This window comes from Capra hircus, chromosome 19 (genome assembly GCF_001704415.2).
Source record: "Capra hircus breed San Clemente chromosome 19, ASM170441v1, whole genome shotgun sequence".
Classification (NCBI taxonomy): domain Eukaryota; kingdom Metazoa; phylum Chordata; class Mammalia; order Artiodactyla; family Bovidae; genus Capra; species Capra hircus.
In genome coordinates this window covers 56145317-56171678 of record NC_030826.1, presented here as the reverse complement: position 1 = coordinate 56171678, position 26362 = coordinate 56145317, and the positions used below count along the sequence as shown (strand labels likewise).

General features: G+C 52.2%; 1 protein-coding gene across 2 annotated transcripts; it reads left to right on the top strand.

The window, feature by feature from the left end:
- On the top strand, nucleotides 3306-24589 carry LOC102173969 (CMRF35-like molecule 8). 2 transcript variants are annotated; one of them, XM_013972661.2, is made up of 7 exons: nucleotides 3306-3606; nucleotides 8827-9162; nucleotides 9883-10015; nucleotides 15818-15912; nucleotides 21086-21123; nucleotides 21528-21635; nucleotides 23387-24589. In XM_013972661.2, exons 1-7 carry the CDS (start codon nucleotides 3546-3548, stop codon nucleotides 23504-23506), a joined length of 891 nt encoding a protein of 296 aa, XP_013828115.2. In that variant the 5' UTR covers nucleotides 3306-3545; the 3' UTR covers nucleotides 23507-24589. The 2 variants fall into 2 exon arrangements, with proteins under 2 accessions (XP_013828115.2, XP_013828113.2); XM_013972659.2 differs by having other exon boundaries at nucleotides 15743-15912.

Below are 26362 nucleotides of genomic sequence, written 5' to 3'. Positions count from 1 at the left end.
GGTGGAGAGGGGGTTCTGAGGATGAAGCAACGTCCATGAAGAGCCAGCCACAGCCCTCCTGCTCGAGGAGCCCCATCCCTGTGTCCGACCCTGGGGAGCGCTTGACCACCTTGCAGAGGGGCAGGAGAGGGCGCAGGTGGACCCCCCCCGCTGACCACCCCTACCCCAACCGTGGGTGCTGGGTGAGCTCCCCAGGTCCCCACTGGACCAGGTGCCAGCCCCAGCTCCCTCCCCGGGGTGGAGAGAGTGTCCCTGGGGCCAGGCCCCATGAGCAGTGGCTCTGCACGTGACAGGGAGCCTGGAGGACCCCTCAGGGGCCGTGAGGGCTCTCAGGCCTCGGCTGGCATGGTCACCCGCCTGTCTGCCCGCCCGCAGCTTCCTCTTTCTCTCGGTCAGGACCACAGCGCATCCAGACCCAGGCAGGAGAGCGTGTTGGTGGCCCTCAGGTTGGTCGTGGTCGTTGGCCCCGGAATATGGGCTGGTCAAGCTGCCTGGGCCCTCAGAGGGTCAGGTCACACGGAGGGAATTTCCCTAGAGAGGGGCAGGAAGGTGAGGTGTGGCGGCCCCAGGGACACTGGCCAGGCCAGGCAAAAATCGTGGAGTCAGCCGATGCTGGTCTCACCCAGGCTCTGGCCGAGGGGAAACCAGATGCTCCCGGTGCCCACTCCGTCCTCCCGGTCCCTCGTCCGTCCTTCCCCCCCGGCCCCCCGTCCATCCTCGCCCCTGTCCATCCTCCACTCCCCGTCCGTGCCTCCCGGGCCCCCGTCCGTTCGTCTTCCTGGCCTTCCGTCTGTCCCTCCCAGCCGCCCGGCCGTCCATCCTTCCCCCGGCCCCCCATCTATCCTCCCCCCCATCTGTCCTCCCGGCCCCCATCTGTCCATCCCTCCTGGCCCCTTGTCTGTCCCTCCCGCCCCTGCCTGTCCATCTTCCTGGTCCCCTGTCTGTCCTCCCGGTCCTCCGTCCATCCTCCCAGGCCCCGCCCATCCATCCTCCTGGCCCTCTGTCCATCCCCCCGGCCCCCTGTCTGTTCTTCCGGCCCCCACCCGTCCTCCCTGTCCCCTGTCTGTCCTCCCAGTCCTCCGTCTGTCCTCCCTGTCTTCCGTCTGTCCTCCCGGTCCTCCAGACGGAAGCTGTGGAGTCAGCAGACGCTGGTCTCACCCAGGCTCTGGCCGAAGGGAAACCAGAGGCTCCCAGCCCGCCGTCTGTCCCTCCCTGCCGCCCCTCTCCTGGCTGTTCCTCATTCGGAGTCCCTCCCCTTGCCCTCTGGATCCTGGGGTGATGAACCCCCCGGGGTGGTGCATCCCACCACCACACACGCCTCCTGAGCATAGTAGGTGCTCAGTGGCCACCAGAGGCCTTTGCCCCCAGCCCCGTGCCCCGCTGCCAGCTCGCCCAGATGTCCAGCTCGCCTCGTCTCCCGTCCCAGACACCAGCTGCTTCCTGCTTCTCAGTTCAGCCTCTCAGCCACACCTGCCCCACTGTGGGGGAGACACGCCCTCCCTGAGGCTCCCTTGGCTTTCCTTCCTGGCAGGAGGAGGAAGAAGCAGGGCTGAGGGAGCCTCACCTCCCTGGGGCGAGGGTGGTGGCTCTGAGATTTCGATCCCCCAGGGAGGGAAGTTCTGCAGGGCCCCACCCCCAAATCTGGATTCTCAGAGCTCAACGGGCGGCTGCAGGTCTGCCCATGAACCCCCTACCCATCACCACCACATCATCCCTGCCCACTGGCCTCCAAGCACTGGCGTCCACACTGGGAATAAGATCCAAGAGCCTGGGAAGAGACCACCAGAGCCTGTGATGAGGGGCTCTCTGGTTGCAAGACCCCCCGCTCTGAGGAGGGTGTTCAGGCCTGCAGCTGGCGGGTTCCATTTTCCCCTACATCTCACGCACTGATGGTCTGTGAAGGCCAGTGGGGAAAGTACTTCTTTCTTAATTTTCTGACATCATGGGGTAATTTTGCATCAATCTGTTTCTTTCTTAGGGTTTGTGGGCAGGTTAGGGTGAACAGGATGTGGGTGGTGCGGATCAATTGCCCTGGCCTTTCTTCTTTGCTGGCAGGAGGAGAAGAGGACGACAGAGGATGAGATGATTGGATGGCATCACTGACTCAGTGGACATGAGTTTGGGCAAGCTCCGGGAGTTGGTGATGCAGAGAAGCCTGGCGTGCTGCAGTCCACGAGGTCGCAAAGAGTCAGACGTGACTGAGCACCTGGACTGAACTTCCTCTTTGCTATAGTTTAAGTGTTTAGGTTTCTAAGGACAGGTGCGTCTGGCAGACTATTTGTAAAGCATATGTCTTCCTATCAAACCCTATTTTCTGGGACACCCCTGGTTCTCCAGTGGTGAAGACACCGTGCTTCCACTGCAGGAGACTTGGGTTTGAACCTTAGGGAACAAAGATCCCACATGTGCATGGCAGGGGCCAAAATAAATTTTTAAAAATCCTATTTTCCTATTGCCTTTCATTAGAGGAAAGAAATATTTCCTTGGGGAAGAAACTGACTTGAGGACACTATTATCTCATCTTCAAGGGTTTGCGTAATTATGATACTATTCTATCCCCCCCGATTAGCTGTTGTCACTGGCATTTTATGGAGCTTCGGGCTTGGGTCAAGGTCACACCAGTGGCCCAAAGGGTGGCTGTGTATGAGCCACCAGCCGGTGCCTCCCTGCTCTTGACCTTGGCATTCAAGACCTCGACTTTTGGTGGTTGAAAAATATACGTTTCTGGAAATGTTATAGGCAGAACAGGAAGGGAAGGGCATTCAGGGGACTCCGGATGGGGGCATTTAGAGTTAACTCTCTGCAAGCTCTCAGGTGGCACATTAGGACTGGTTTCCGATGCTCGTGAGGCTGTTCTGTGCAACCTAGGGGCACGTGTCACAAGGCACATGTGTGTGTGTATTTGGAGTCTGAGCTCCACGTGGATTGGGGAAGGAGGGGTCCACACAGGCTTGCTGAGTCCCGCTCTGTGCTCAGCCCTGAGCTGGGTTCGGTGGGGGCTGCCTGGGAAAGAAGGTCACCGCCCGAGGACCTTCAGGCCAAGTGGAAGACAGGTTTCCAACTCAGGGACTCTGGGGTCATGGTGCCACCTTGGGGGTGCAGGCCTTGAGCCGGGGAGCTCGTGGAAGGGCTGCTCCCTGGGGCGGTCACAGTGTGGGACACACCCAGGGCCCTTGCTCCTCCCCGGGGCTCTCACCCCGACCACAGGGAAACCAAGGAGCTACTGGCTGGGCTAGACGGGAACGTCAGCCTGTGGTTTGGGGGTGGGAGGGAAGGGGAGGTGAGCTAGGGGCTTGGGAGGGCTCCTCACCGGAAGTACCTACAGAACGTGGCCAGGGGGTCTCGAGCACCGCCAGTAGGTTTGCTCCTCTGCCATCTTCTCACCAGCTCCAGGAACAAAACCGAAAAGAAGCCAAACAAGGAAGCAACAAGGCTTGAAGAAAAGCAGAAGTGGGAGCCTGCAGGCCTGACCCCTCCTGGAAGGGGACTGAGACCTCAGGACCGGCTGGCCTGGAGCTGTTGCAGGCGACGTCTGTGCTGGAGCGATGGCCCAGCTGCACCGAGCTACGTGGCTGCCCCCGGCTCTGCTGCTTCTCTGGGTCCCAGGTGGGGGCTGCCAGGGGAGGGGGGTGAGGGGAAGGGTGGAGGGTGGGGATGGAAGGGGGGAGGGTGACTCAGACTGGGGCACGGTCTGCCCACTGCTTAAGATGGACCCCATCCTCGGAAGGCAGGGGTGAGTGTCCATCTCCGATTCTGCATCCGTCTGGCCTTGCAGGAGCCACAGTGGGACACGGAGGAGGGGCTTTGCTGAAGGTTTGGGGATGAATTATTAGAGGAAGGAGGGCAAAAGGCAGGGAGTACCAGAGTGGGTGGCAGGGTGACCGCTGGGCACACCCAGGACGTGCTCATTGACAGGAGGTACCCTCTGGGTCACGGGTCCAGGGGGTGGAGGAAGCGTGGGGACCAGGCTGGGGCCAGCCCTGGTCTCAGGGTCACGGAGGTGAATGAACAGCCAGGGTGGCTCGAGGGGCCGGGACCTCAGGGGGCTGGTGGTCTCCAAGGAAGGGAGATGGAGATTCCCATCCCATCCGGGAAGGCGAGGGGGAGGAAGCAGGGAGGGGGGAGGGCAGAGCAGCTTCAGGGAAGGGAGGAGGAGGCTTGCTCCCTGGAGGAGAGGGCTTCCTTGTGTGATTTCTCTCCTGGGCCTCCAGGGGTGTTCACGGCTCTCGGACACCTCCTGCAGTCTTTCGAGTTTCATCCTTGTGTGTTTTGTCACTCAGTCGTGCCTGACTCTTTGGATCCTGAGGACTGTAGCCCACCAGGCTCCTCTGTCCGTGGGGAATCTCCAGACAAGAATACTGGAGTCAGTCATTGCCATTTCCTCCTCCAGGGGATCCCATCTTTCCAACCGAGGGACTGAACCCCTGTCCGCTGCGTCTCCTGCTTTGCAGGCAGGTTCATTACCACTGAGAAACTGGCCACCTGCTCATGACTCATTTTCCACTGTCCCTCTACGGGGTTCTTGTGTGTTCGCAGGATCTGCCTGGGTGGAGGTTTCGTTGTTTCTCTGGTTTCCTCTCTTGCTGGTCACGGGGTCATCCCACGATGCCCAGGGCTGAGGAGGCAGTGGTTGTGCCTACCTGGCCCTTGACTGGCCAGGTGAGCCGTGTTTCCATTTAGTGTAAAGGGGGCACTGCCTGTGTTTTTAAAAACAGCAGCATCAGGAGTCAGGCGCTTTTTCATGATCTATTGAGATGATTGTTTACTGTCTGAGCCTCCAGGGAATGTGGGAGACCTGGGTTCGATCCCTAGGTTGGGAAGATCCACTGCAGGAGGGCATGGCAACCCACTCCAGTATTTTTGCCTGAAGAATCTCACGGACAGAGGAGCCTGGGGTCCTACAGTCCACGGGGTCGCAGAGAGGCGGACACGACCAAGCGGCTGAGCACATACAGCGCAGCACCGAGACGGTCACACCTTGTCTTGCGCTTTGCTTTGTGGAGTTTCACAGACATTGCCTTTTTCCAGTTGAATGTCTGTGGTAACCCTACTTTGAGCAAGTCTGTTGGCTCCATTTTTCCAACAGCATTTCCTCCCCTCATGTCTCTGTCCCATTTTGGTAATTCCTGCAAAATTTCAGACTCTCCACCAGAAAAAGATCACAACTCACTGAAGGCTCAGATGATGCATAGAATTTTTTAGCAATAGAGTATAATATTTTTAAATTAAGGCATGTAAATTGTCTATAAGACATAATGCTATTTGTTACACACTTCATAGACCGGAGTATAATGTAAGCATCGCTTTTTTCTTTTGGCTGTGCAGCATGTGGGATCTCAGTTCCCCAACCACGGATCAAACCCACACCCCATGCATTAAAGCATGGAGTCTTCCCCGTTAACCACCAGGGGAGTCCCAAACATAGCTTTTATATGTGCTGGGAACTAAAAATTTCTTGTGACTTTCATTATTGCAATATTTGCTTCACTGTGGTTGTCTGGATGGAGGAGGAAATGGCAACCCGCTCCAGTATTCTTGCCTGGAGAATCCCACGGACAGAGGAGCCTGGTGGGCGCCAGTCCAGGGGGTCGCAGAGTCAGACACGACTGAAGAGACTGAGCATACTCAGTTGTCTGGAAGCAAATCCCCAGTACTGCCACAGCACGCCTATAGCTTTTTTCCTTTGAACTATTCAAGTGGTGATTATATTAAGATATTTGGCCAGGTTTTAGTCTTTGATATATGTTATACTGACTTCATGATAAGAATTGGGCTTCCCTGAAGACTCAGATGGTGAAGAATTTGTCTGCAATGCAGGAGACCAGAGTTTGATCCCTGAGAGAAGGGAATGCCTATCCACTCTAGTGTTCCTGCCTGGAAAATCGCATTGACAGAGGAGCCTGGCAGGCTATAGTCCATAGGGTCACAAATAGTCGGATACAGCTGAGTGACTAAACACATATGATAAGAATTAGGAGGTTTTTCTTGTTTCCTTATTCTCTGCAGATGTTTAAATAAAATTGGGATTGTCTGGTCTTTGAAAGTTTTGAGAGAATTAACTTGTGAAACTGAGTTTCGCTCCTCAATTTTTGGAACGGAAAGAAAAAAGAGCTTCTTTTTTCTCTTTTCTCTCCAGTTTTACTGAGGCATAATTAACAAGTAAAAACTGTGTGTATATATGGTGTACAATTACAGTGATGTTTTGATACATGTATACACCATGAAATAATTACCGTATCACTTCACATAGTTATCTTTGGGAAAGGACTCCTTGCTAACACTTATAGGTACTGGTCTACATTTAAAAAAAAATCTGTTCTGGATTAATATCGGTAATGTATACTTTCCTAGAAAATCACCAGTTTGGGGGACTTCCTTGGTAGTCCGGTGGCTAAGACTCTGTGCTCCCAACGCCGGAGGCCCAGGTTAAATTCCTGGTCAGGGAACTAGATCCCACGTGCCACAGCTAAAGATCCCAAGTGTGGCAACTAAGACCCAGCTCAACTAAACAAATAAATACACGTTTTTTTAAAAAATGAAGAGAAAATCACCAGTTTTGTCCAAGTGTGCAGACATTTTTGTAGAGGCTTGTGGTTTACCCTATTTTTCTTTTTAATGGTTTACGTGTGTCTTTTTATTTTTTCTGGATCTGGTTACACACAAGAATGTCTATTTTGTTGTTTGTTTCTCCCAGTTGAAAAATCAGCTTTTCTGCACATACACTAGTTGCAGTGATTTTTGTCTCCTGATTCACTAACTTCCGCTCTGGCTCTGCTCTCTCCTGGTGGGTCTACTCTCTCCTGGGTGGGTCCGCTCTCTCCTGGGTGGGTGTGAGCGCGCCAGTTCCTCTCCACTGCTTGTGCTGGATGGTTCACACGTTTATCTGGGGTTTAGTGGGATGGGATTTTGTGATTCTGAAGTAAAACATTAGGAAAACAGAGGGACACCCTGTTAGAAGAGACAGACAAAGAGGCAGACAGACAGAGATAGGCACGCAGACAGAGGGACAGACAGACCGAGACAATGAGACCCAGAGAGACAGAGTGACGGAAGGTGAGAGACAGAAGGAGAGCGAGAAGGACAGAGAGAGAGAAGGAGAGACAAAGACACAGAGACAGAGACACAGGGAGGGAGACAGACAGGGAGACACACGATGCAAGGGGAAGGCAGGCCCCAGACACAGAGGGCTGGGTCCCGTGGGTGGAGGTGAAGGGGGGCCCAGACCAGGCAGGGGAGCCGGGAGCCAGGCTGGAAAGGTGACAATTCACAGTCGAGGGGACACAGGGCGTGGAGTCTGGATGTGGGGCGCAGAAGCAACGTCTTAACCCAAGGAAGGGCTGGGACATTTATCTGTTAAGCACTCGGTGTGTGTCTATTTTACTGATCTGTTGTTTTCTAGAAAATCACACGTCCATCCAGATTCACACGCTCGCCTGGAGAGAAGCCTTTTTTTCTTGTTTTGGCTGTACTGCGCGGCTTGTGAGGTCTTGGTTCTCAGAGGGTTATCCATGCTCATTAGACTGAATTTTCTGAAATGTCGGCTTTCTTGGCCAGACACAGGGATGCCGGCAGCTTCATGTGGTTCAAACCTGATATTATTCTCCAGGCATTTGGCGCCCATTATCTCATCCAATACTCCCAAATGTCCTGCGAGACTTACCAGTCATCACCACGTTACCAGTGAGGCCTCTGAAGCTCAGAGAGGTCAAGTAACTTGTCCCAGAACACACAGCAGACTCGTCACAGAACTGAGACTAAAACTCAGGTTCTTCTGATGCCCTTTCCACGCCACTGTGGCACTGGCTACAGAGCATCTCAGGACACATCACACCCGCGATGGGGCTGGAGAAGGCGTCTCTGTGGGGCGTCTGCCACCCAGGCCAGAATAGGACCCCCTGAGGGGCTCCCAGGAGTGGGAGGATGGGGGCTTGTGGTCAGCTTTGGGCAGCTTTGAACAGAGAACTGTGTGGGCTGGGGGAGGTGCTCACACCCAAGGGTTTGCTGAGGGCCTACTATGTGCCCGACATGTGTAGACCTTTAAGATAAAAGAAGAAGGCCCCAGGGGCTGACATTCTCTTCAACTGATTTAAGAGCCTGACAAGCCAAGTCAAATTAAAGACGACTAACTCTAGCAAAAGACAGCAAGCCGCACCCCCCACCACTGTGGGGGCCCCGTCACAGAATTACAGGGCTGGTGAGGAGCCGTATCCACAGGGGCCAGGGCGGGGGGGCGTGTCCTCGGCTTGGTGGCCAGCATTAATGTCACACACATCACCTTAGTCCCCCAGCTCCATGGCGGAGGACTGTCTGGGACAATGGCAGATGCCAATCTCAGAAATAAAACATGAGCTTCCTTGAAAATTAAGTCAACAGGAGCTGGGCAAACTGAAGTAAGATCCAGGGTGAGATGAAGGCTGTCAGTAAACTGTGTGTGGGTGATTTTTCATGCACGAAATTTGCCAGGCGTGTCTGGTGCTTCTGTGAACCATCTGGCAGCCCTCTCTCTGCCTTGGGGCACAGCCCTTTGGTGGGAACATGTCGGCTGCGAGCAGTTCTTCAAGTGACTGAGCTGCTCCGGGCTGGCGGTATCCTGACAAGCTGGGAGGTGGGAGGTCCCTGGTGGGTGAGAGGTGGGAAGGGCAGAGGAAAGAAAGTTGGGGTCTGGAGGAAAGGGCAACTGTGGTCTTGGGGCTGACAGAGTGGAAGGGGCAGAGTCTCAAGCTGTATTCTGGCTGATGCGGGGCAGCTAGCAAGAGATGGGGGAAATTTGGGGGGTGTCCTGACCCAGGCCCACCTGATGGAGTCGGACTTGGTTGTGTTTTCCAGGCTGTTTGTCCCTGAGCGGCCCCAGCAGAGTGACAGGCATCGTGGGGGGATCCCTGAACGTGGAGTGTCAGTACCGGGAGAAATTCATGAGCAACAAAAAATACTGGTGCAAATCCTCATGTTTGTGGAAGACCGTGGAGACCAGAGAGTCAGCGAGAGAAGTGAGGAGGGGCCGCGTGTCCATCAGAGACCATCCTGCAAGCCTCACCTTCACAGTGACCTTGGAGAGCCTCAGAGAGGAGGATGCGGGAAAGTACTGGTGTGGGATCGATACATCATGGTTTGAAGGAATTCTTCGAGACCCCACCTTCCAGGTTGAGGTGTCTGTGGTCCCAGGTGAGTCGTGCCCACTCCCTCCCCTGGTACCAGCAACAGGGTCACCTGAAGAGTCTCAGGTTGGAATAACCAAGGCAGAAATCTCATCAGAGAGCAAACTCTGTGTGTGTAGGTGTGTAGGTGTGTGTATATTGTGTGTGTGTGTGTGTGTGTGTGTGTGTGTGTGTGTGTGTGTGAGACAGAGAGACAGTCAGGGCGCTGGTACGTCTCCTTGGTCTTGAGCAATGAGGTGCTTCTCGGGGAAGGGGAGGCAGAGAGGCGGGTGTGCAGCTGAGAGAGGAGGGCGCCATGGGCTTTCCCACAGAAACCCGGGAAGCTGTGCAGGGCGGGGGGTGGCGTGGGACGGTGGGGAGCTGAGTGGAGAGGCGGCAGGCGGGGCCGATGCTGAACACAGTGGGAGCACTAACAAGATCTGCAGGCGGTCTCTGGCAGGCTCATGCAGCTGTGACTTGGTGGGGTTGGGGAACAAGACTTGGGGTGGGGGTGACTCTGGGGCCTCTGGAGGACCCTGACTTCATCATGGGGATGGGGTCAGGGCTGTTGGGGGCGGTACCTGTGTCCCATTTGGAAACATTCACTTGGCCCCGGGAGGGTCCTGGTTGCGGGGTCCTCCATCCTGCCCCCTTCCTGAGTGATTATTTTGTGTGAAATCAACCGAGAAAGGTTTCAGGGGGTGGTGGGAGAGTCAGTGGGGCTCCCTGAGTCTGATTTGTATTTCAGCAACAGCAGCATCACCAACACCAAGGCCAACCCCACCGACTGTCACAGCCAAAGTTTCAACTGTGTCGTTCACCACCCTGGCCACCCACAGTGCCAGCAGCCAGGAGGAATATGAGTCCAAGCAGAACTGGAGGTAAGGTGCCCTAGGCCTGTGGCGTCCTCTGCCTTGGGATCTATTTGGTCAGAAGCTCTGTCCTCGTTGACTGGGGCCTCTGGCTCCCTTTGCACCCAGGCTGGAAGCCGGTCCGTGTCTCCTAGCTTGGGCTGTAGGGGCCACACTGGACCTGCCCTGGGCTCCAAGAGAGGGCTCAGGCAGGGCAGAAGCTGGGGGTGGAGGGAGGGAAAGCTACATTTAATGAGAGCTGGTGCGACGATATCCTGCCAGGTGCATGCTCAGTACCTGACCTGGACGTCATCATCTGCTCCTTACAATCCTTCACCACCATCACCCTCAGCTTATGGATGAGTAAACAGGCTCCGAGAGGTTAAGTGACTGAGTGGGTAATACAGTCACGGAGGCAGGCTGCCTCCCAGGCCAAGTTTATATGATTCTGAAGTTTTCGGTTCTTTCTTCCAAATTTGTGATTCTCGACATTTTTGTCGCAGGGGGAGGTTAAAAAAAACCCCGGGAGAATCTGACAACATTTATCGTTTCTCTCCCTGGAAATATGCATACTGTCTGAAATCATTTCTGGGATTCACAGATTCCCTTCTTAAAAAAGTGATCAATTAATTTTTATTTTTGGCTGCGCAGGGTCTGCATGGCTGCACTGGGGCTTTCTCTAGTTGCAGTAAGTGGAGGCCACTCTCTAGTTCCAGTGCGAGGGCTTCTTGTTGTGGGGCTTCTGTTGTTGCAGAGCATGGGACCTGGAGCGTGAGCTCAGTAGCTGCGGTGTGTGTTAGTCACTCAGTCGTGTTCAACTCTTTTCGACCCCATGGACTCTGGCCCGCCAGGCTCCTCTGTCCATGGGATTCTCCAGGCAAGAACACTGGAGTGGGTTGCCATGCCCTTCTCCATGGAATTTTCCCTACCCAGGGATTGAACAATGGCACCCCACTCCAGTACTCTTGTCTGGAAAATCCCATGGGCGGAGGGGCCTGGTGGGCTGCAGTCCATGGGGTCGCGAAGAGTCGGACACGACTGAGCGACTTCCCTTTCACTTTTCACTTTCATGCATTGGAGAAGGAAATGGCAACCCACTCCAGTGTTCTTGCCTGGAGAATCCCAGGAATGGGGAGCCTGGTGGGCTTCCATCTATGGGGTCGCAGAGTCAGACACGACTGAAGCGACTTAGCAGCAGCAGCAGCAGGAATTGACCCTGCGTCTCCCATGTCTTCTGGGTTGGCAGGCAGGTTCTTTGCCACTAGTGCCACCTGAGTTGCGGTGCACGGGCTTAGTCGCCCCGCGGCATGTGGGATCTTCCTGGACCAGGGATTGAACCTGTGTCCCCTGCATTGTCAGGCAGATTCTTAACCGCTGGACCACCAGGGAAGCCCAAGACTCCCTATCTGACACCACCTGGCGCCCTGCAAGTCGATTCCAGAAGTGGCCACCTGGGAGTCAGCACAGACTCCAGCATCCTGTGAGGCTCGTGAGGCTCAGTCCTGTAAGATGGCCTGACTTCAGATGCCAGGGCCCTTTGGGGATGCTCAGATCATCACATTTCTGATCAGTTGGATACATGACCCACTTGGGTTTGGTAATTGCTTAGGTAATTCACAGAATGTAGAGAAGTGCTATACATACAGTTTTATCATAAACTATAAAGGTCAGGATGCTTCCCAGGAGGCGCTAATGGTAAAGAACCCACCTGCCAACGCAGGAGACATAAGAGACGTGGGTTTGATGCCTGGGTTGGGAAGATCCCCTGGAGGAGGGCATGGCAACCCACTCCAGTATTCTTGCCCGGAGAATCCCATGGACAGAGGAGCCTAACCATGAAGGCTACAGTCCATGGGGTCCAGCCTACGGCTGCAGACTACTGTCCACGGGGTTGCAGAGTCGACACGAATGAAATGACCCAGCACACACGCATAAAGGTCAGGACCAGTCAATGAAGAGACATGTAGGGCAAGGTCTGGGAGGGTCCTGACTGCAAAATTTCTATGCCCTTTCCCAGTGGAGTTGAGGGGCATCACCCTCCCGGGACTTTGATGTCTTTACCAACCAGGAAGTTCCTTCAAGTCTTGGTGCCCATAGTTTTTACTTGGGTTTCATTGCACAGATATGACTAATTGAATCATTGCCCACATGACTGACCTCAACCCCCAACACCCCTTTCCACTTCCCTGAAGTTCAGGCTGGCTCAGAGCCCCAAATCTCTCATCACATGGCTGGCCCTTCTGGTGACCAGCTCCCAGCCTGAGTCAGGCAAAATCCCAAGGAGATCCAAGCAGCTTGTGAATCACAAAGGTGCTCCTGTTACTAGGAAAACCTCAAGGATTTAGAGCCTCCCTTCCAGGAGCCAGAAGCAAAGGCCAGTCAGATTCTTTACTATACGACACCCCAAGACCCCTCCACTGGCTTCCTGACAATCCAGGTGACAAGCTTTATGTCAGGCAAGGTGGGATTCAGGCCCCAAACATGCCGCCTTCAGAAACGACCTGCACATGCACATGTGGGGAAGGGAGCTGGGTTTTTTAAACAGTAATTTCATCTGCTTATTTGTCTATTTGTCTCTTTATGTATTTTTTCCTGTGCTGGGTCTATGTGGCTGCGCAGGCTTTCTCTAGCTGCAGAGAGTGGCGCTTACTCTCCAGTTTCTCTGCTCGGGCTTCTCACTGCAGTGGCTTCCCTAATCGTGGAGCACAGGCTCAGTGGCTGTGGAGCCCGGGCTTCCTCCCTCCGCAGCTTGTGGGATCTTCCTGGGCCAGGGACCAAACCTGTTTGTGTCCCCTGCATTGGCAGGTGGATTCTTCACCACTGAGCTGCTAGGGAAGCCCTAGAGTTGGGTTTTGTATAACTGAAGCTTGTACAGTTCTCAGGGGAGGGGGGTGCATCTTTAAGAAAAAAAAGACGAGAACATCATGGATGCCAGTTAGGCATAAAAGAAGGGGCCCAAGCAAGGGAGGGGCAGAGCCCAAGCCATGTCAGTTCCCCAGGAAAGCAGCTGCTGCTGTCCAAGTGTGAAGTGGTAGAGTTTCAAGGTGATGTTTTCGCAGCCAGGTTTGTAATTGCAAAAGACTGGGCAAAAGAAATGCCCGCGGAGAGGGAGGAGTTAAATAATTTATGGTCTGCCCACGCAGTGGAATACTATGCAGCTGTGAAAAAAGCCCCACAGGGAACTTCTGTATGTAGTGACATGGAAAGATCTTCAAGATGCATTGTGAAGTTAAAAAATAGTGTTTTTCACTGACTCAGTGAACGTGAGTTTGAGCAAGCTCCGGGAGATGGTGATGGACAGGGAGGCCTGGCATACTGCAGTCCATGGGGTCACAAAGAGTCAGACATGGCTGAGCAGCTGAACAACAGAGTTTATACCAGTGGTCCCCGACCTTTTTAGCCCCAGGGACCAGTTTTGTGGAAAACAGCTTTTCCACAGACGGGGGTGGGAGTGGATGGTTCAGGCAGTAATAAGAGAGAGATTGCCTGATGAACTATGGAATGAGGTTCGTGACATTGTATAGGAGACAGGGATTAAGACCATCCCCATGGAAAATCAATGCAAAAAACCAAAATGGCTGTCTGGGGAGGCCTTACAAATAGCTGTGAAAAGAAGAGAGGCGAAAAGCAAAGGAGAAAAGGAAAGATATAAGCATCTGAATGCAGAGTTCCAAAGAAGAGATAAGAAAGCCTTTTTCAGCAATCAATGCAAAGAAATAGAGGAAAACAACAGAATGGGAAAGACTAGAGATCTCTTCAAGAAAATTAGACATACCAAGGGAACATTTCATGCAAAGATGGGCTCGATAAAGGACAGAAATGGTATGGACCTAACAGAAGCAGAAGATATTAAGAAGAGGTGGCAAGAATACACAGACGAACTGTACAAAAAAGATCTTCACGACCCAGATAATCATATGATGTGATCACTAATCTAGAGCCAGACATCTTGTAATGTGAAGTCAAGTGGGCCTTAGAAAGCATCACTACGAACAAAGCTAGAGGAGGTGATGGAATTCCAGTAGAGCTATTTCAAATCCTGAAAGATGATGCTGTGAAAGTGCTGCACTCAATATGCCAGCAAATTTGGAAAAGTCAGCAGTGGCCACAGGAGTGGAAAAGGTCAGTTTTATTCCAATTCCAAAGAAAGGCAATGCAAAAGAATGCTCAAACTACCGCACAATTGCACTCATCTCACATGCTAGTAAAGTAATGCTCAAAATTCTCCAAGCCAGGCTTCAGCAATACGTGAACCATGAACTCCCTGATGTTCAAGCTGGTTTTAGAAAAGGCAGAGGAACCAGAGATCAAATTGCCAACATCTGCTGGATCATGGAAAAAGCAAGAGAGTTCCAGAAAAACATCTATTTCTGCTTTATTGACTATGCCAAAGCCTTTGACTGTGTGGATCACAATAAACTGTGGAAAATTCTGAAAGAGATGGAAATACCAGACCACCTGACCTGCCTCTTGAGAAATCTGTATGCAGGTCAGGAAGCAACAGTTAGATCTGGACATGGAACAACAGACTGGTTCCAAATAGGAAAAAGAGTCCGTCAAGGCTGTATATTGTCACCCGGCTTATTTAACTTATATGCAGAGTACATCATGAGAAACGCTGGACTGGAAGAAACACAAGCTGGAATCAAGATTGCTGGGAGAAATATCAATAACCTCAGATATGCAGATGACGCCACCCTTATGGCAGAAAGTGAAGAGGAGCTAAAAAGCCTCTTGATGAAAGTGAAAGAGAAGAGTGAAAAAGTTGGCTTAAAGCTCAACATTCAGAAAACGAAGATCATGGCATCTGGTCCCATCACTTCATGGGAAATAGATGGGGAAACAGTAGAGACAGTGTCAGACTTTATTTTTTTGGGCTCCAAAATCACTGCAGATGGTGACTGAAACCATAAAATTAAAAGACGCTTACTCCTTGGAAGAAAAGTTATGACCAACCTAGATAGTATCTTCAAAAGCAGAGACATTACTTTGCCGACTAAGGTCTGTCTAGTCAAGGCTATGGTTTTTCCTGTGGTCATGTATGGATGTGAGAGTTGGACTGTGAAAAAGGCTGAGCACCGAAGAATTGATGCTTTTGAACTGTGGTGGTGGAGAAGACTCTTGAGAGTCCCTTGGACTGCAAGGAGATCCAACCAGTCCATTCTGAAGGAGATCAACCCTGGGATTTCTTTGGAAGGAATGATGCTAAAGATGAAACTCCAATACTTTGGCCACCTGATGCAAAGAGTTGACTCATTGGAAAAGACTTTGATGCTGGGAGAGATTGGGGGCAGGAGGAGAAGGGGATGACCCAGGATGAGATGGCTGGATGGCGTCACGGACTTGATGGACGTGAGTCTGAGTGAACTCCAGGAGATGGTGATGGACAGGGAGACCTCGTGTGCTGCGATTCATGGAGTCGCAAAGTGTCGGACACGACTGAGCGACTGAACTGAACTGAACTGAACTGGGGGGTGGGGGGTAAATGGGGAGGTGCTCACCTCCTCTGTATGGCCAGGTTCCTAACAGTCCTCTGGTGGGTACTGGTCCATGGCCCAGGGGTTGGGGACCCATGGTTTATACTGTGCCTCTTTTATGTGAAAAAAGGACATATACAAAAATAATGTATATTCGTATTTTGTTGCATTGAATAAAGAGGCTCTGGAAGGCTCTTAGGTGCACCGTGTGAGTCTGTTGAGGGGATTTAGGTAGACGGGGGTTGAAAAGGAGGCTTTACGCTGTCTGCCTTTTTTTCAGTGGGCGCTTATCTACTGAACAAGCGAGGGAAGGCGGGACCCCCTGCCCCACCCAGCCCACCCTGTCTCCTCTCAGGCTCCACGCGCTGCTGATCTCGTTGGCCCTGCTGCTGATCCTGCTGGGGGGCTTCTCGCTGCTCGCCTGGAGGATGGTTCAGAGACGAGTCAAAGGTGAGTGAGCCCCCCACACCCGCCCGCACCCCACCCGAGGGCAGGCCGGCCCCGCCCACACCTTCTGGTCCTAGAGGAAATGCCTCTGGGTTTCTAGAAGGGTCATCAGCTGTGTCTCCCCTGGGACCACATGGCCCGGGTGACCCTAGAGGGCAGGCCCGGAAGGGACTGTGTGGCTGAGAGGAGGTGGCTTTAAGGCAAGAGGCCTTTCCCATGGCAGGGCAGGGGTAGGGGCTCATAAAGCAATGTCCCTCTTCCGTCCAAACCCTTCCGTGACCTCCTACAGCCTCCAAAGTCCAGGCCTGCCCAGCATGGTCAAGGCCCTTGGCAATCTGCCCGTCCTCACACTCTGGAAGGCAGTGGTTTCTCAACTTCCTCTGCGTTTGCTCTGGGCACCTGAGGGGCCTGCCCTGCCCCCACCGGCTCACTCCTGATGCCCTGAGTGCTGCTGTCCACTTTCTTTCCTCTAGGCCCTCTTCCTGGCCCCCAGAGGGCAGGTCAGGGCCCCCTTCAGGGTGAGGCTCTGTTCTTCCGCCGTCAAAGTCCCTGTCCCACCAATTTGTCACACCTGCTTCCTAGGCTGCCTCCCCACCAGCCCACGCAGCTCCTTAAGATCAGAGACCCTTACCCAAGAAGTATAGGAGCAGTATGTGTTGAGTGAAAGTATTATTTAATATTATTTAATATTGTCACAGTGGCACCCAGGGAGCCTGTGGTCCAGCCACTCCCCTCTGAGCTCAGATTAAAAGAGAAAATAAGATGCCCCCAGCATCCTGTCTGGTGCTCAGTAAGTAGGGGCTCAATAAACACTTGAGCAAATTAAATACATAGAAGAACAGAGGAACCAGTGACGCTGTGACCATCTTGCTGGTGGGTGGCCCAAGTTTTATCTGTGTCAGCTTAAAAAAAATCCACAGCGTGAGAGTTATGAGCTAGGTTTAATCTGGGGCAAAATGAGGACTGTAGCCTGGGAGACAGCACCTTAGATAGCTCTGAGAAACTGCTCCAAAGATTCAGGGGGCGGGGGAAGGTCAGCGTATCTGTGATTTTGGTGAAGAGGGAGGAACACAGGCCATCAAGCACACATTTTTCCAGGAGGTTTCTATCAGTCTTGAGAATCTTCTGCTAGTCACAGGGAACAGTCGTCACCATGAAGGATGCTCATGCTTTTCTAGATTTGGGGAGATGCAAGGATTGGGCTCATAAAAACCAGCCCCTGAGCATATCTGACTATCTGAAGACCGCGCGCAGATGCCTCACTCCTGCTCTCCACTCTGAACTCCTTTCGGGGGTGTTGAAGCAGCTGCATCAGCACCTGATTTGATCTTTGCAGAGGCAGATGGCAGGTGCCCAGGGCAAGTGCTGGTTGTACTTGACTCCTGTAGGAGAGCAGCTTTCTGCCTGAGATGGGTGTGAGCCTTAAGGTTCCTTCCTGGACTCAGAGTTCTTAATTCCACATGCATAGAGTACCTGGGCAGAGGGGATGTTTGTTCAGAACGACCGATGCTGAGCCTTTCAGGGCTGCAGTGAAACCCTGGGGGCTCTGCCCCACACCTGCAGTGCTAAACTGGGAGTTGGTTCTTACTGGGAGCAAAAGGGGAGACCCCGCTTTACTCTCTCACCTCCAGCATCCCTGTGGGGTCCAGCCCCTCCCTCCAGCACATCTCAGGCCTTTAGCAGCGAAATCAGCCTCAACACACACATGCTTGATGGATGGAAGGAAAACCACTTCCTCTTCCCCATCTGCTCTTCATATATCGCTTCTGGGAACCATCGCCTGAAACTTTAGCCCATACTGCTTTACCGCATGGGGGTTTTCCCAGCCTGGGTTGTCTCAGAACTATGGGTGTCAGCGATCTCCAGGGTGACCTTTCACCTAAAAAGCGTCCCTCCCCTTTAAAAACGGGGTGTGTGATTGCTGTAGAAAATTGGAAAAAGAAGGAAAACACAGAGAGGGAAAGAAATTCACCCTAATAAATAGAAAGAAGAACTTGCACCACCCAGAGAAAACCAGCCACAGACGGTTGAGTCACATCCTTACGGGCTCTTGCAAATCTGACTTCTTAAAACGTTTGCTCCATATGTAATTCCACTTTTGTTTTTTTAATTAAAATTATGCTTTGTTGTTGGCTTGGTTTTGATTGTGCTGGGCCTCCGTGGCTGCGTGTGGCCTTTCTCCAGCAGTGGTGCGTGAGCTTCTCGCTGTCCTGGTTTCTCTTGCTGGAGAACACGGGCTCAGCAGTTGTCGCACGTCAGCTCAGTTGCCCAGCAACATGTGGGATCTTCCAGGGCCAGGGATCGAACCAGTCTCTGTCCCCTGCATTGGGGGGATCCCCAGGTGGATTCCTAACCACTGGACCACCGGGGAAGTCCTGTCATTCCACTTTTCACCCTTAACATTCTGTATGATTTTCCCGGCTGATAACCTCCAAATCCCTGAGTGCAGAGTTGACTCGTGTGAGCGGATCACACCTCATCAAGGGATCTTTGTTTAACAGGAGAAAGGCTTTGTGTTCACGTAGCCTCTGTCTCTCCCCTGCTCGGCGTCTCAGCGCCTGTCTCCCGGCTGCCTCTGGGAGAGGTTAGGGTTAGTGACCCCTGGTGGTCCTGCTGGCCCCAGCCTGACGCCTGCCCTGTGCTCTCTCTCGGTTCCTCCCCTGAGCCCACTCTTGTCATTCACTTACTCATTCATTCACTTGATCACACAGCAAAGCCGTCCTGAGCACCTACTGTGCGCCAGGCCCTGTGCTGGGCTCTTGAGGACCCTGTCGTGACCAGGGTAGACTGGGTCCACCTTCAGCGAGCTCCCTGTTCAGCTGTCTGCCACTCAACTCTCTCCATGTCGCCTTCCTTCCCAGGGGTGGACTCCCATCTCTTCCTCACCAGCTTTTTCCCTCCTTCCCATCAAATCCATCTGAGTTGAAGATATAGAGGATGGTAGGGAGCCGGCCCACAGCATCTGAAACAAAATATGTTCATACCTCAAGTGGCACTAGTGGTAAAGAATCCACCTGTCAATGCAGGAGGCATAAGAGATGCGAGTTCGATCCCTGGATCGGTAAGATCCCCAGGAGAAGGGAGAGGCTACCCACTCCAGTATTCTTGCCTGGAAAATCCCATGGACAGAGGAGCCTGGCAGGATACAGTCTACAGGGTCACACGGAGTCGGACATGACTGACGTGGCTTGGCACACACGCACTTGTTCGTACCTCAGAGCCCTGGTTGCACGCTCTGTCTACAGTCCATAGGGTCACACAGAGTCGGACATGACTGACGTGACGTAGCACACACAGCACGTGTTCATACTTCAGAGCCCCTGGATGCATGCCCCATCGAGCCAACTGGTGAGGTTCATCAGAGGTTCATCACCTCTGTCATCCGTGACCTTGTGTCTCCTGACTCTGGGAATCTCACTGCTGACGTTGGGACTCCCTCCCTGAGGCTGGATAGCGTCTCTCCCTGCAGCACCCAGCGGGCTCTGGAGCTGCCTGGCGGAGATCCTAGATCAAGGGCGCTCTGCTGCGTGGGCATCACCTGCCCCCTCTCAGCTCCCGGGGCCCCGGGTTGAAAGCGCCAGGGAAGTGCAGAGCCGCGCCCAGAGGCAGGACCCCAGACACCGTGTTGTAGGTGCCAGAAACAAGAGGCTGTGTGACCTGAGCTGGGATCCCTCAGAGCAGACAGGGCTTCCTGTCTGGGGGGCCTGACCCCCAGGCCAGGGGATCACAGCAGATAAACCTGGTGACTTTGTATGGTTTGATTCTCTAGGTCTCTGCAAGGTCACTTCCTTTTTATTATTTTATTTAAAAAATTTTTCAGTTCAGTTCAGTCACTCAGTTGTGTCCGACTCCTTGCGACCCCATGAATCACAGCACGTCAGGCCTCCCTGTCCATCACCGACTCCCAGAGTTCACTCAAACTCATGTCCATCGAGTCAGTGATGGCATCCAGCCATCTCATCCTCTGTCGTCCCCTTCTCCTCCTGCCCCCAATCTCTCCCAACATCAGGGTCTTTTCCAATGAGTCAACTCTTCGCATGAGGTGGCCAAAGTATTGGAGTTTCAGCTTTAGCATCAGTCTTTCCAATGAACACCCAGGACTGATCTTTAGAATGGACTGGTTGGATCTCCTTGCAGTCCAAGGGACTCTCAAGAGTCTTCTCCAACACCACAGTTCAAAAGCATCAATTCTTCGGCACTCAGCTTTCTTCACAGTCCAGCTCTCACATCCATACATGACCACTGGAAAAACCATAACCTTGACTAGACGGACCTTTGTTGGCAAAGTAATTTCTCTGCTTTTCAATATGCTATCTAGGTTGGTCATAACTTTCCTTCCAAGGAGTAAGTGTCTTTTAATTTCATGGCTGCAATCACCATCTTTGGTGATTTTGGAGCCCCCCAAAATAAAGTCTGACACTGTTTCCCCATCTATTTCCCATGAAGTGATGGAACTGGATGCCATGATCTTCGTTTTCAGAATGTTAAGATTTAAGCCAACTTTTTCACTTCCTCTTTCACTTTCATCAGGAGACTTTTTAGTTCCTCTTCACTTTCTGCCATAAGGGTGGTGTCATCTGCATATCTGAGGTTATTGATTAGGGTTTGTTAAAACACAGCTGGACTTCATCCCCAGTGTTGATAATTCAGTATGGCTGTGGTGGGGCCTGCAAAACTGCATTTTTTTAATTGGTAAAAAAAAAAAAATACTTATCAAATTTGTTGTCTTAACCATTTCTAAGTTTACAGTTCGGTAGTGTCAAGGGTGTTTATATTGTTGCAAAAGAGGCCTCTGGATCTTGTTCATCATACAGACATTCCCTGTTAGATTCCCTTCCTTTCTCATCTCCCTCACCTGGAAGCGTGGAGTCTGAACCACCGGATCCCCAGGGAAGTCCCTAAGGGACGTTTTCACAAGTGGCTGTTCTGGGAACCACCTTCGTTTGATCCCTTCTCCCCCAGCTGGAGCCTTCCTGCTTCTTCATTCACTCATTTCCTCATTCACGAATTCACCCACTCAACAAGCCCTTGAGTTCCCCCCATGCTGCTGGCCTGAAGCGATAGGTCCCCCGGGCTGAAGTCTCTAGGGAAGGGCTTTCCTCCAGGTGGACCACAGGGATCCGCATCCTGCCTCATTCTGGGATTCAGTCTCCTTCCTCTTCTCTTGCCTCTTTAGCTGGAGAGAAACCAGAGCCGCCTCAGAGCCGCAGTCAGGTAAGGAGGGTTCCAGCAGGAGGTGTGTCAGGGTGGCCAGGAGGCACGCAGGGGATGCTAGGGACCCAGTCTGTCCCTTAGCTGGTGGAGGTCCGTGTGGATCCCACACAGATAGAGCGAGGTGATCACTTAGAGCTGGAAGAACAACGCCTGGGAGGTCTGGTCGCTGGATCACCGTGAGCTCTGGCCAGCCTGTTCCCTTCCAGGCAAGGGGGAGGGGCGGAGGGCCCTCCAGCCCAGCTGTTGACCTGACCATTCAAACACTCCCCAGAGAGGACATGAGTGGGGGAGGGGAAAGGCAGGATGGGAAGGCTGGGGCACCCAGAGCGCAGAGGGGAAGGGCAGATGCTTGCAGGGACACGGGCCTCTCTAGGCTCCAAACCCTGCACTCCTGTCCACCACAGGCTGCCGAGCAGACTGAGCCCAGCTATGTGAATCTGGAGCTGCAGACGTGGCCCCTTTCGGGAAAGCCTGTTCAACCCATGTGGGCAGAGGTGGAATACAGCACAGTGGTGAGTGCGAGGGCCCAGTCCCCGTCCTGTGGACCGCAGTCCGTGGCAGAGGCATCGCCACGTGGGGTCCGGCAGGTGGGGAGGGGAGAGAGGCTCGACTGGTCACCTTGTGCTTCTGAAGGACGAGGAGACACAGAAAACCAGTCAAGTGCTGGGTACGTCTCTGGCGGTCCAGCGGCTAAGACTGGCCTTCCAATGCAGGGGGTGCAGGTTTGATCCCTGGTTGGGATCCCACATGCCTCTTGGCCAGAAAACCAAAACATGAAACAGAAGCAATATTGTAATAAATTCAATAAGGACTAAGAAAGGTCCACATCAAAAAAATCTTAGAAAAGAAAAGAAAATGAAGAAAGTGGTGTAGATTTCGCCAGACCTTGGTGTCTCTGCAGCTGAAGGGTCGCGTGGGAGATGAAGGGGCTTTTGGAATGGCCAGTGGATAATCAAAAGTCAATAAAGTACAGCATTTATTAAGCACCTACTATGTACCATATGGACTTCCCCGGTGGCTCAGATGATAAAAGAATCTACCTACAATGCAGGAGACCCGGGTTTGCTCCCTGGGTGGGGAAGATCCCCTGGAGAAGGAAATGGCACCCCACTCCAGTGCTCTTGCCTGGAGAATCCCATGGACAGAGGAGCCTGGCGGGCTGCAGTCCATGGGGTCGCACAGAGTCGGACACGACTGAAGCGACTTAGCCAGCACGCACACTCACGTACCGTACACTCCATGTTAAAGCCGGTGGTTTTTCACCGTTTTGGTCCCATCATCTCTTTGGTATGAACTCTACTTTTTAGATTTTTACCAATGAGCCCCTGTGGGTCAAGCCGTAGGCACAGCATTGAAAAGTGGAATAAGGGAAGAGGTTGCCTCCCGTCCCCACCCCGTGCAGGGTCATAACTCACCCTTGAGCGGAAAGAGTTTAGGCAGAGGTTGAGGGATTAGTTGTTAGAGAAGATGAGATGGAGGTTTGAGCGTCAGACACGTGGCCCGGGACTAGCAACATCCTAGCTTTTTTAGCTTTTGGTGACTAATGACCCCAAAGCAGACCCCAGGCACCCCCCAGCACTGGTGCTGTGTCTTCAATAGTGATCAGGGCTCCTGGCCTTTCCCAACCAATAGAAATTGATCAGAGGCCAGACAAGAAAGTCAGGCAAGGCTCTGTTGGGGCCCCTGCTGCGGCAGGAGGGAGCAAGGACAAGCAACAGTCTTCCTTGCTTGGGGGCCGGTGGTTCCTTATACGGGGTGAGGGGAGGAGTGTGTCTGGGGTGGGGCTAGGGAGGTGGCTTAGGTGTTTGCTCGCCTCTTGGGGGTTGATCTATGCAGGGGGCACGCGCAGTACCCTGCTTTTGCTCCAGGCTCCTCAAAAGCGGCAGTTGGGTTTTTTGGTCTCTTTGTATCTCTAGTCCAGAATTTGCCCCAGCTGTGCATGCTTGCACTTCTGTCTAGGCCTTTAGAGTTTCTTTGGATTTTGTTGCTCGAGGAGACGTTTGTCCAGGTGCAATCCCTGCAGCAAAGGGTCTCAGGTCTGGCATGTCTCATCTTGACCAGGTGGGGGCAGAGCAGGTGGGTGGATGGGATTTTGGAGACCCGCCTTTGCAAGAGAAAGTGGACAGGACAGTGAGGACCAGTGGAGCCTCCACCATCCCCCGCCAGTGGAACCTCCCTCAGGGCGCCCCTCTGATGTCTCCTCCCTAATCTGGGATTCCCACTTCCCTGGCCTCTCCCCGAGCGTCTGTTTCCGTCTCTGCAGGGCCCACCCAGCGACGATCTTCACTACACCTCGATAGTGTTTGACTCCCGGAGCCAGGATTCCAAGGCCGACAGGATTCCCTCCGAGACGCCAGTGTACAGTGTGGTTAAGAACACATAAGCTCATGTTTCCAGCCTTACCAACTGGAGGACTCTGCGGGTCACAGGAGGCCCAGGGCTCAGCCTTTACCCGTGAGCCCCCCTCCACCTACTCCTCTTGTGGTGACTGGCAAGGCAGCTGGGCTCCCCAAGGCTGCCCGTCTTGCGCCATCAGCCAGGCTGGCTTCACTGAGGATGTCCGGGAATGCGGTTCTGGATGGTCCGATGGGAAACCTCCCATCCCACTGGCTCTCGAGGTCTCTCTCCTCTCTTCTCTGCTTCATCCCAGCTCCAGGTGGCTCCAGGGAAAGGCGTGACTCTCCTAGTACGGTACCTACGAATGGCTTTGTAAACCGCAGCCCCATGGAAGTGTCTGGGGTTGCTGGGAAGTGGAGAGAACTGGTGAAGAGCCAGGAGAACTCAAAGGCGTTGAAGACTGGTTCCCTCTCTTCTTACGGACGAGGAGACCAAGACCCTGGGAGAGGAGAGGCTTGTCCACAGCTCCAGAACAAGTGGCACACTTCTCTGGACTCTCGGAATTATCGTTAATCCAAGAGATATTAATAACCATTAAAAGTATCTTAAGAGAGCAGAAAAAAATTATTTAAACTTTGCAGCTGTATCTCTGCAATATTGTATGAAAAGTCCTTTCTTTTGAAGCCGAATCATATTTCACTGATGTATATATCACATCATGCTCATCCATCCATTCATCTGTCAATGGAATGCTCCTATATTTTAGTTCTTGTGAAAAATCCAAGTTATGAGCTTGGTGCACAAGTGTCCCTTGGAGACTCTGCTTTCAATTCCTTTGGGTATACACCCAGAAGAGGAATTGCTGAATCATGTGATAACCTATTTTTAATCTTTGAGGAACTGCGATACTCTTATCGGCAGGAGCTGTACCACATTACGTTCCCATCATGGGTCTCCCACTTCCTCACATGCTTTCCAGCACTTTTTTTTCTTTTAAATAGTAGCGAACCTAGTGCATGTGAGGTGGTATCTCACTGCAATTTTGATTCGAATTTCCCCAGTGATTAGTGCGGAGAAGGCAATGGCACCCCACTCCAGTACTCTTGCCTGGACAATCCCATGGACGGAGGAGCCTGGTGGGCTGCAGTCCATGGGGTCACTAAGAGTTGGACACGACTGAGTGACTTCACTTTCACTTTTCACTTTCATGCACTGGAGAAGGAAATGGCAACCCACTCCAGTGTTCTTGCCTGGAGAATCCCAGGGACGGGGGAGCCTGTGGGCTGCTGTCTGTGGGGTCGCACAGAGTCGGACACGACTGAGGCGACTCAGCAGCAGCAGTGATTACTGAGGCAGAGCACTGTCCACGTGCTTACTGGCCACCTGTGTATCTTCACTGAAGACATGTCTATTCAGTCCTGCTGCCCATTTTCAAATCGATTTCTTTGTTATTATTGAGTTGTCTATGCATTCTGGATATTCAGTCTTATCAGATATATAATCTGCAAATATGGTCTCTCATTTTGTGGGCCAAATGTTTACTCTGTTGAGGTGTCTTTTGAGGACAAAAATGTTGGCATTTCATGAAGCTTAATTTGTCCATTCTGTTGTTGCTGCCGCCTGCGCTGTTTAGGTCATATTCAGGAAATCGCCGTCAGACCTGAGGTTCTGAAGATTTTGTCCTTTGCTTTATTCTAGGAGTTTAATAGTTTTAGGTCTGACTAGCTTTTGGAGAAGGCAGTGGCACCCCTACTCCAGTACTCTTGCCCAGAAAGTCCCATGGATGGAAGAGCCTGGTGGGCTGCAGTCCATGGGGTCTCGAAGGGTCAGACACGACTGAGTGACTTCACTTTCACTTTTCACTTTCATGCACTGGAGAAGGAAATGGCAACCCACTCCAGTGTCCTTGCCTGGAGAATCCCAGGGACGGGGGAGCCTGGTGGGCTGCCGTCTATGTGGTCGCACAGAGTCGGACACAACTGAAGTGACTTAGCAGCAGCAGCAGCTAACTTTTTAGACTAGTTTTGGGTTTATCCTTCTTTTTCTGGCTTCTAAAGTTGTACAGTTAGGGTTTTTTATTTGAGATCTTTGCCCTTCTTTTTAATGCAAGCATTTGAATTACCCACTTAGCCCTGCTTTCGCTGTGTTCCATGAGTTTTGTAGATGGTGTTTATGCTTCCACTTATCTTTAAGTGCTTTCTAATTCCCTCTTTGATTTCTTCTTTGATCCGTTGGTTGTGTATGAGTGTGCTGTTTCATTTCCACAGGTTTGTGAATTTTCCAGTTTTAATTTTTTCCCTTTTCGAGTATTTATTGAAACATGAATAAACATAAATTGATTGGTTCCATAGTCAGTGTCAATTAGTTGTTTTAATTCCATCTTACAATACCATGTAATGTCTTGTAAGAAAAAAAAACTTTTTAAACCTGGAGTAATGCCTTTACAGTATGAACTGGACCAACCATCAGACGTGGCTCCTCCCCATCTCAATGTGAATAAAATGCTATTAAAGAACAATGAAGAGAATCCGGTTTAACTTTTGTTATTTATTTCTAACGTCAACCTGTTCTGGTCAGAGAAGAAACTTTGTATGATGTCTGTCTTTTAAAATCTATTGACTCTGGAGAAGGAAATGGCAACCCACTCCAGTACTCTTGTCTGGAAAATCCCATGGATGGAGGAGCGTAGTAGGCTACAGTCCATGGGGTCGCAAAGAGTAGGACACGACTGAGTGACTTCACTCAAGCAGACATGGGTAAAGTCTCAGTAGTCTGTGTCTAGGGCCCATGTTCTTAAACTTATGATATGTTACCTCTTTAGGTATTTATTAACAATAGTCAAACCTCAATTTTTTCTTTAATGTAAAATTATTTTTATTCTAATATTCTGAAAAGTCTTGAT

What these genes read in the sequence shown, in the direction of transcription:
- LOC102173969 (XM_013972659.2), top strand. Translation starts at nt 3,546, where the DNA reads ATGGCCCAGCTGCACCGAGCTACGTGGCTGCCCCCGGCTCTGCTGCTT. An exon ending in TGAGGTGTCTGTGGTCCCAG is followed by an intron (nt 9,163 to 9,882) that starts GTGAGTCGTGCC and finishes TTTGTATTTCAG; the next exon opens with CAACAGCAGCATCACCAACA. An exon ending in AGGTGGAATACAGCACAGTG is followed by an intron (nt 21,636 to 23,386) that starts GTGAGTGCGAGG and finishes CCGTCTCTGCAG; the next exon opens with GGCCCACCCAGCGACGATCT.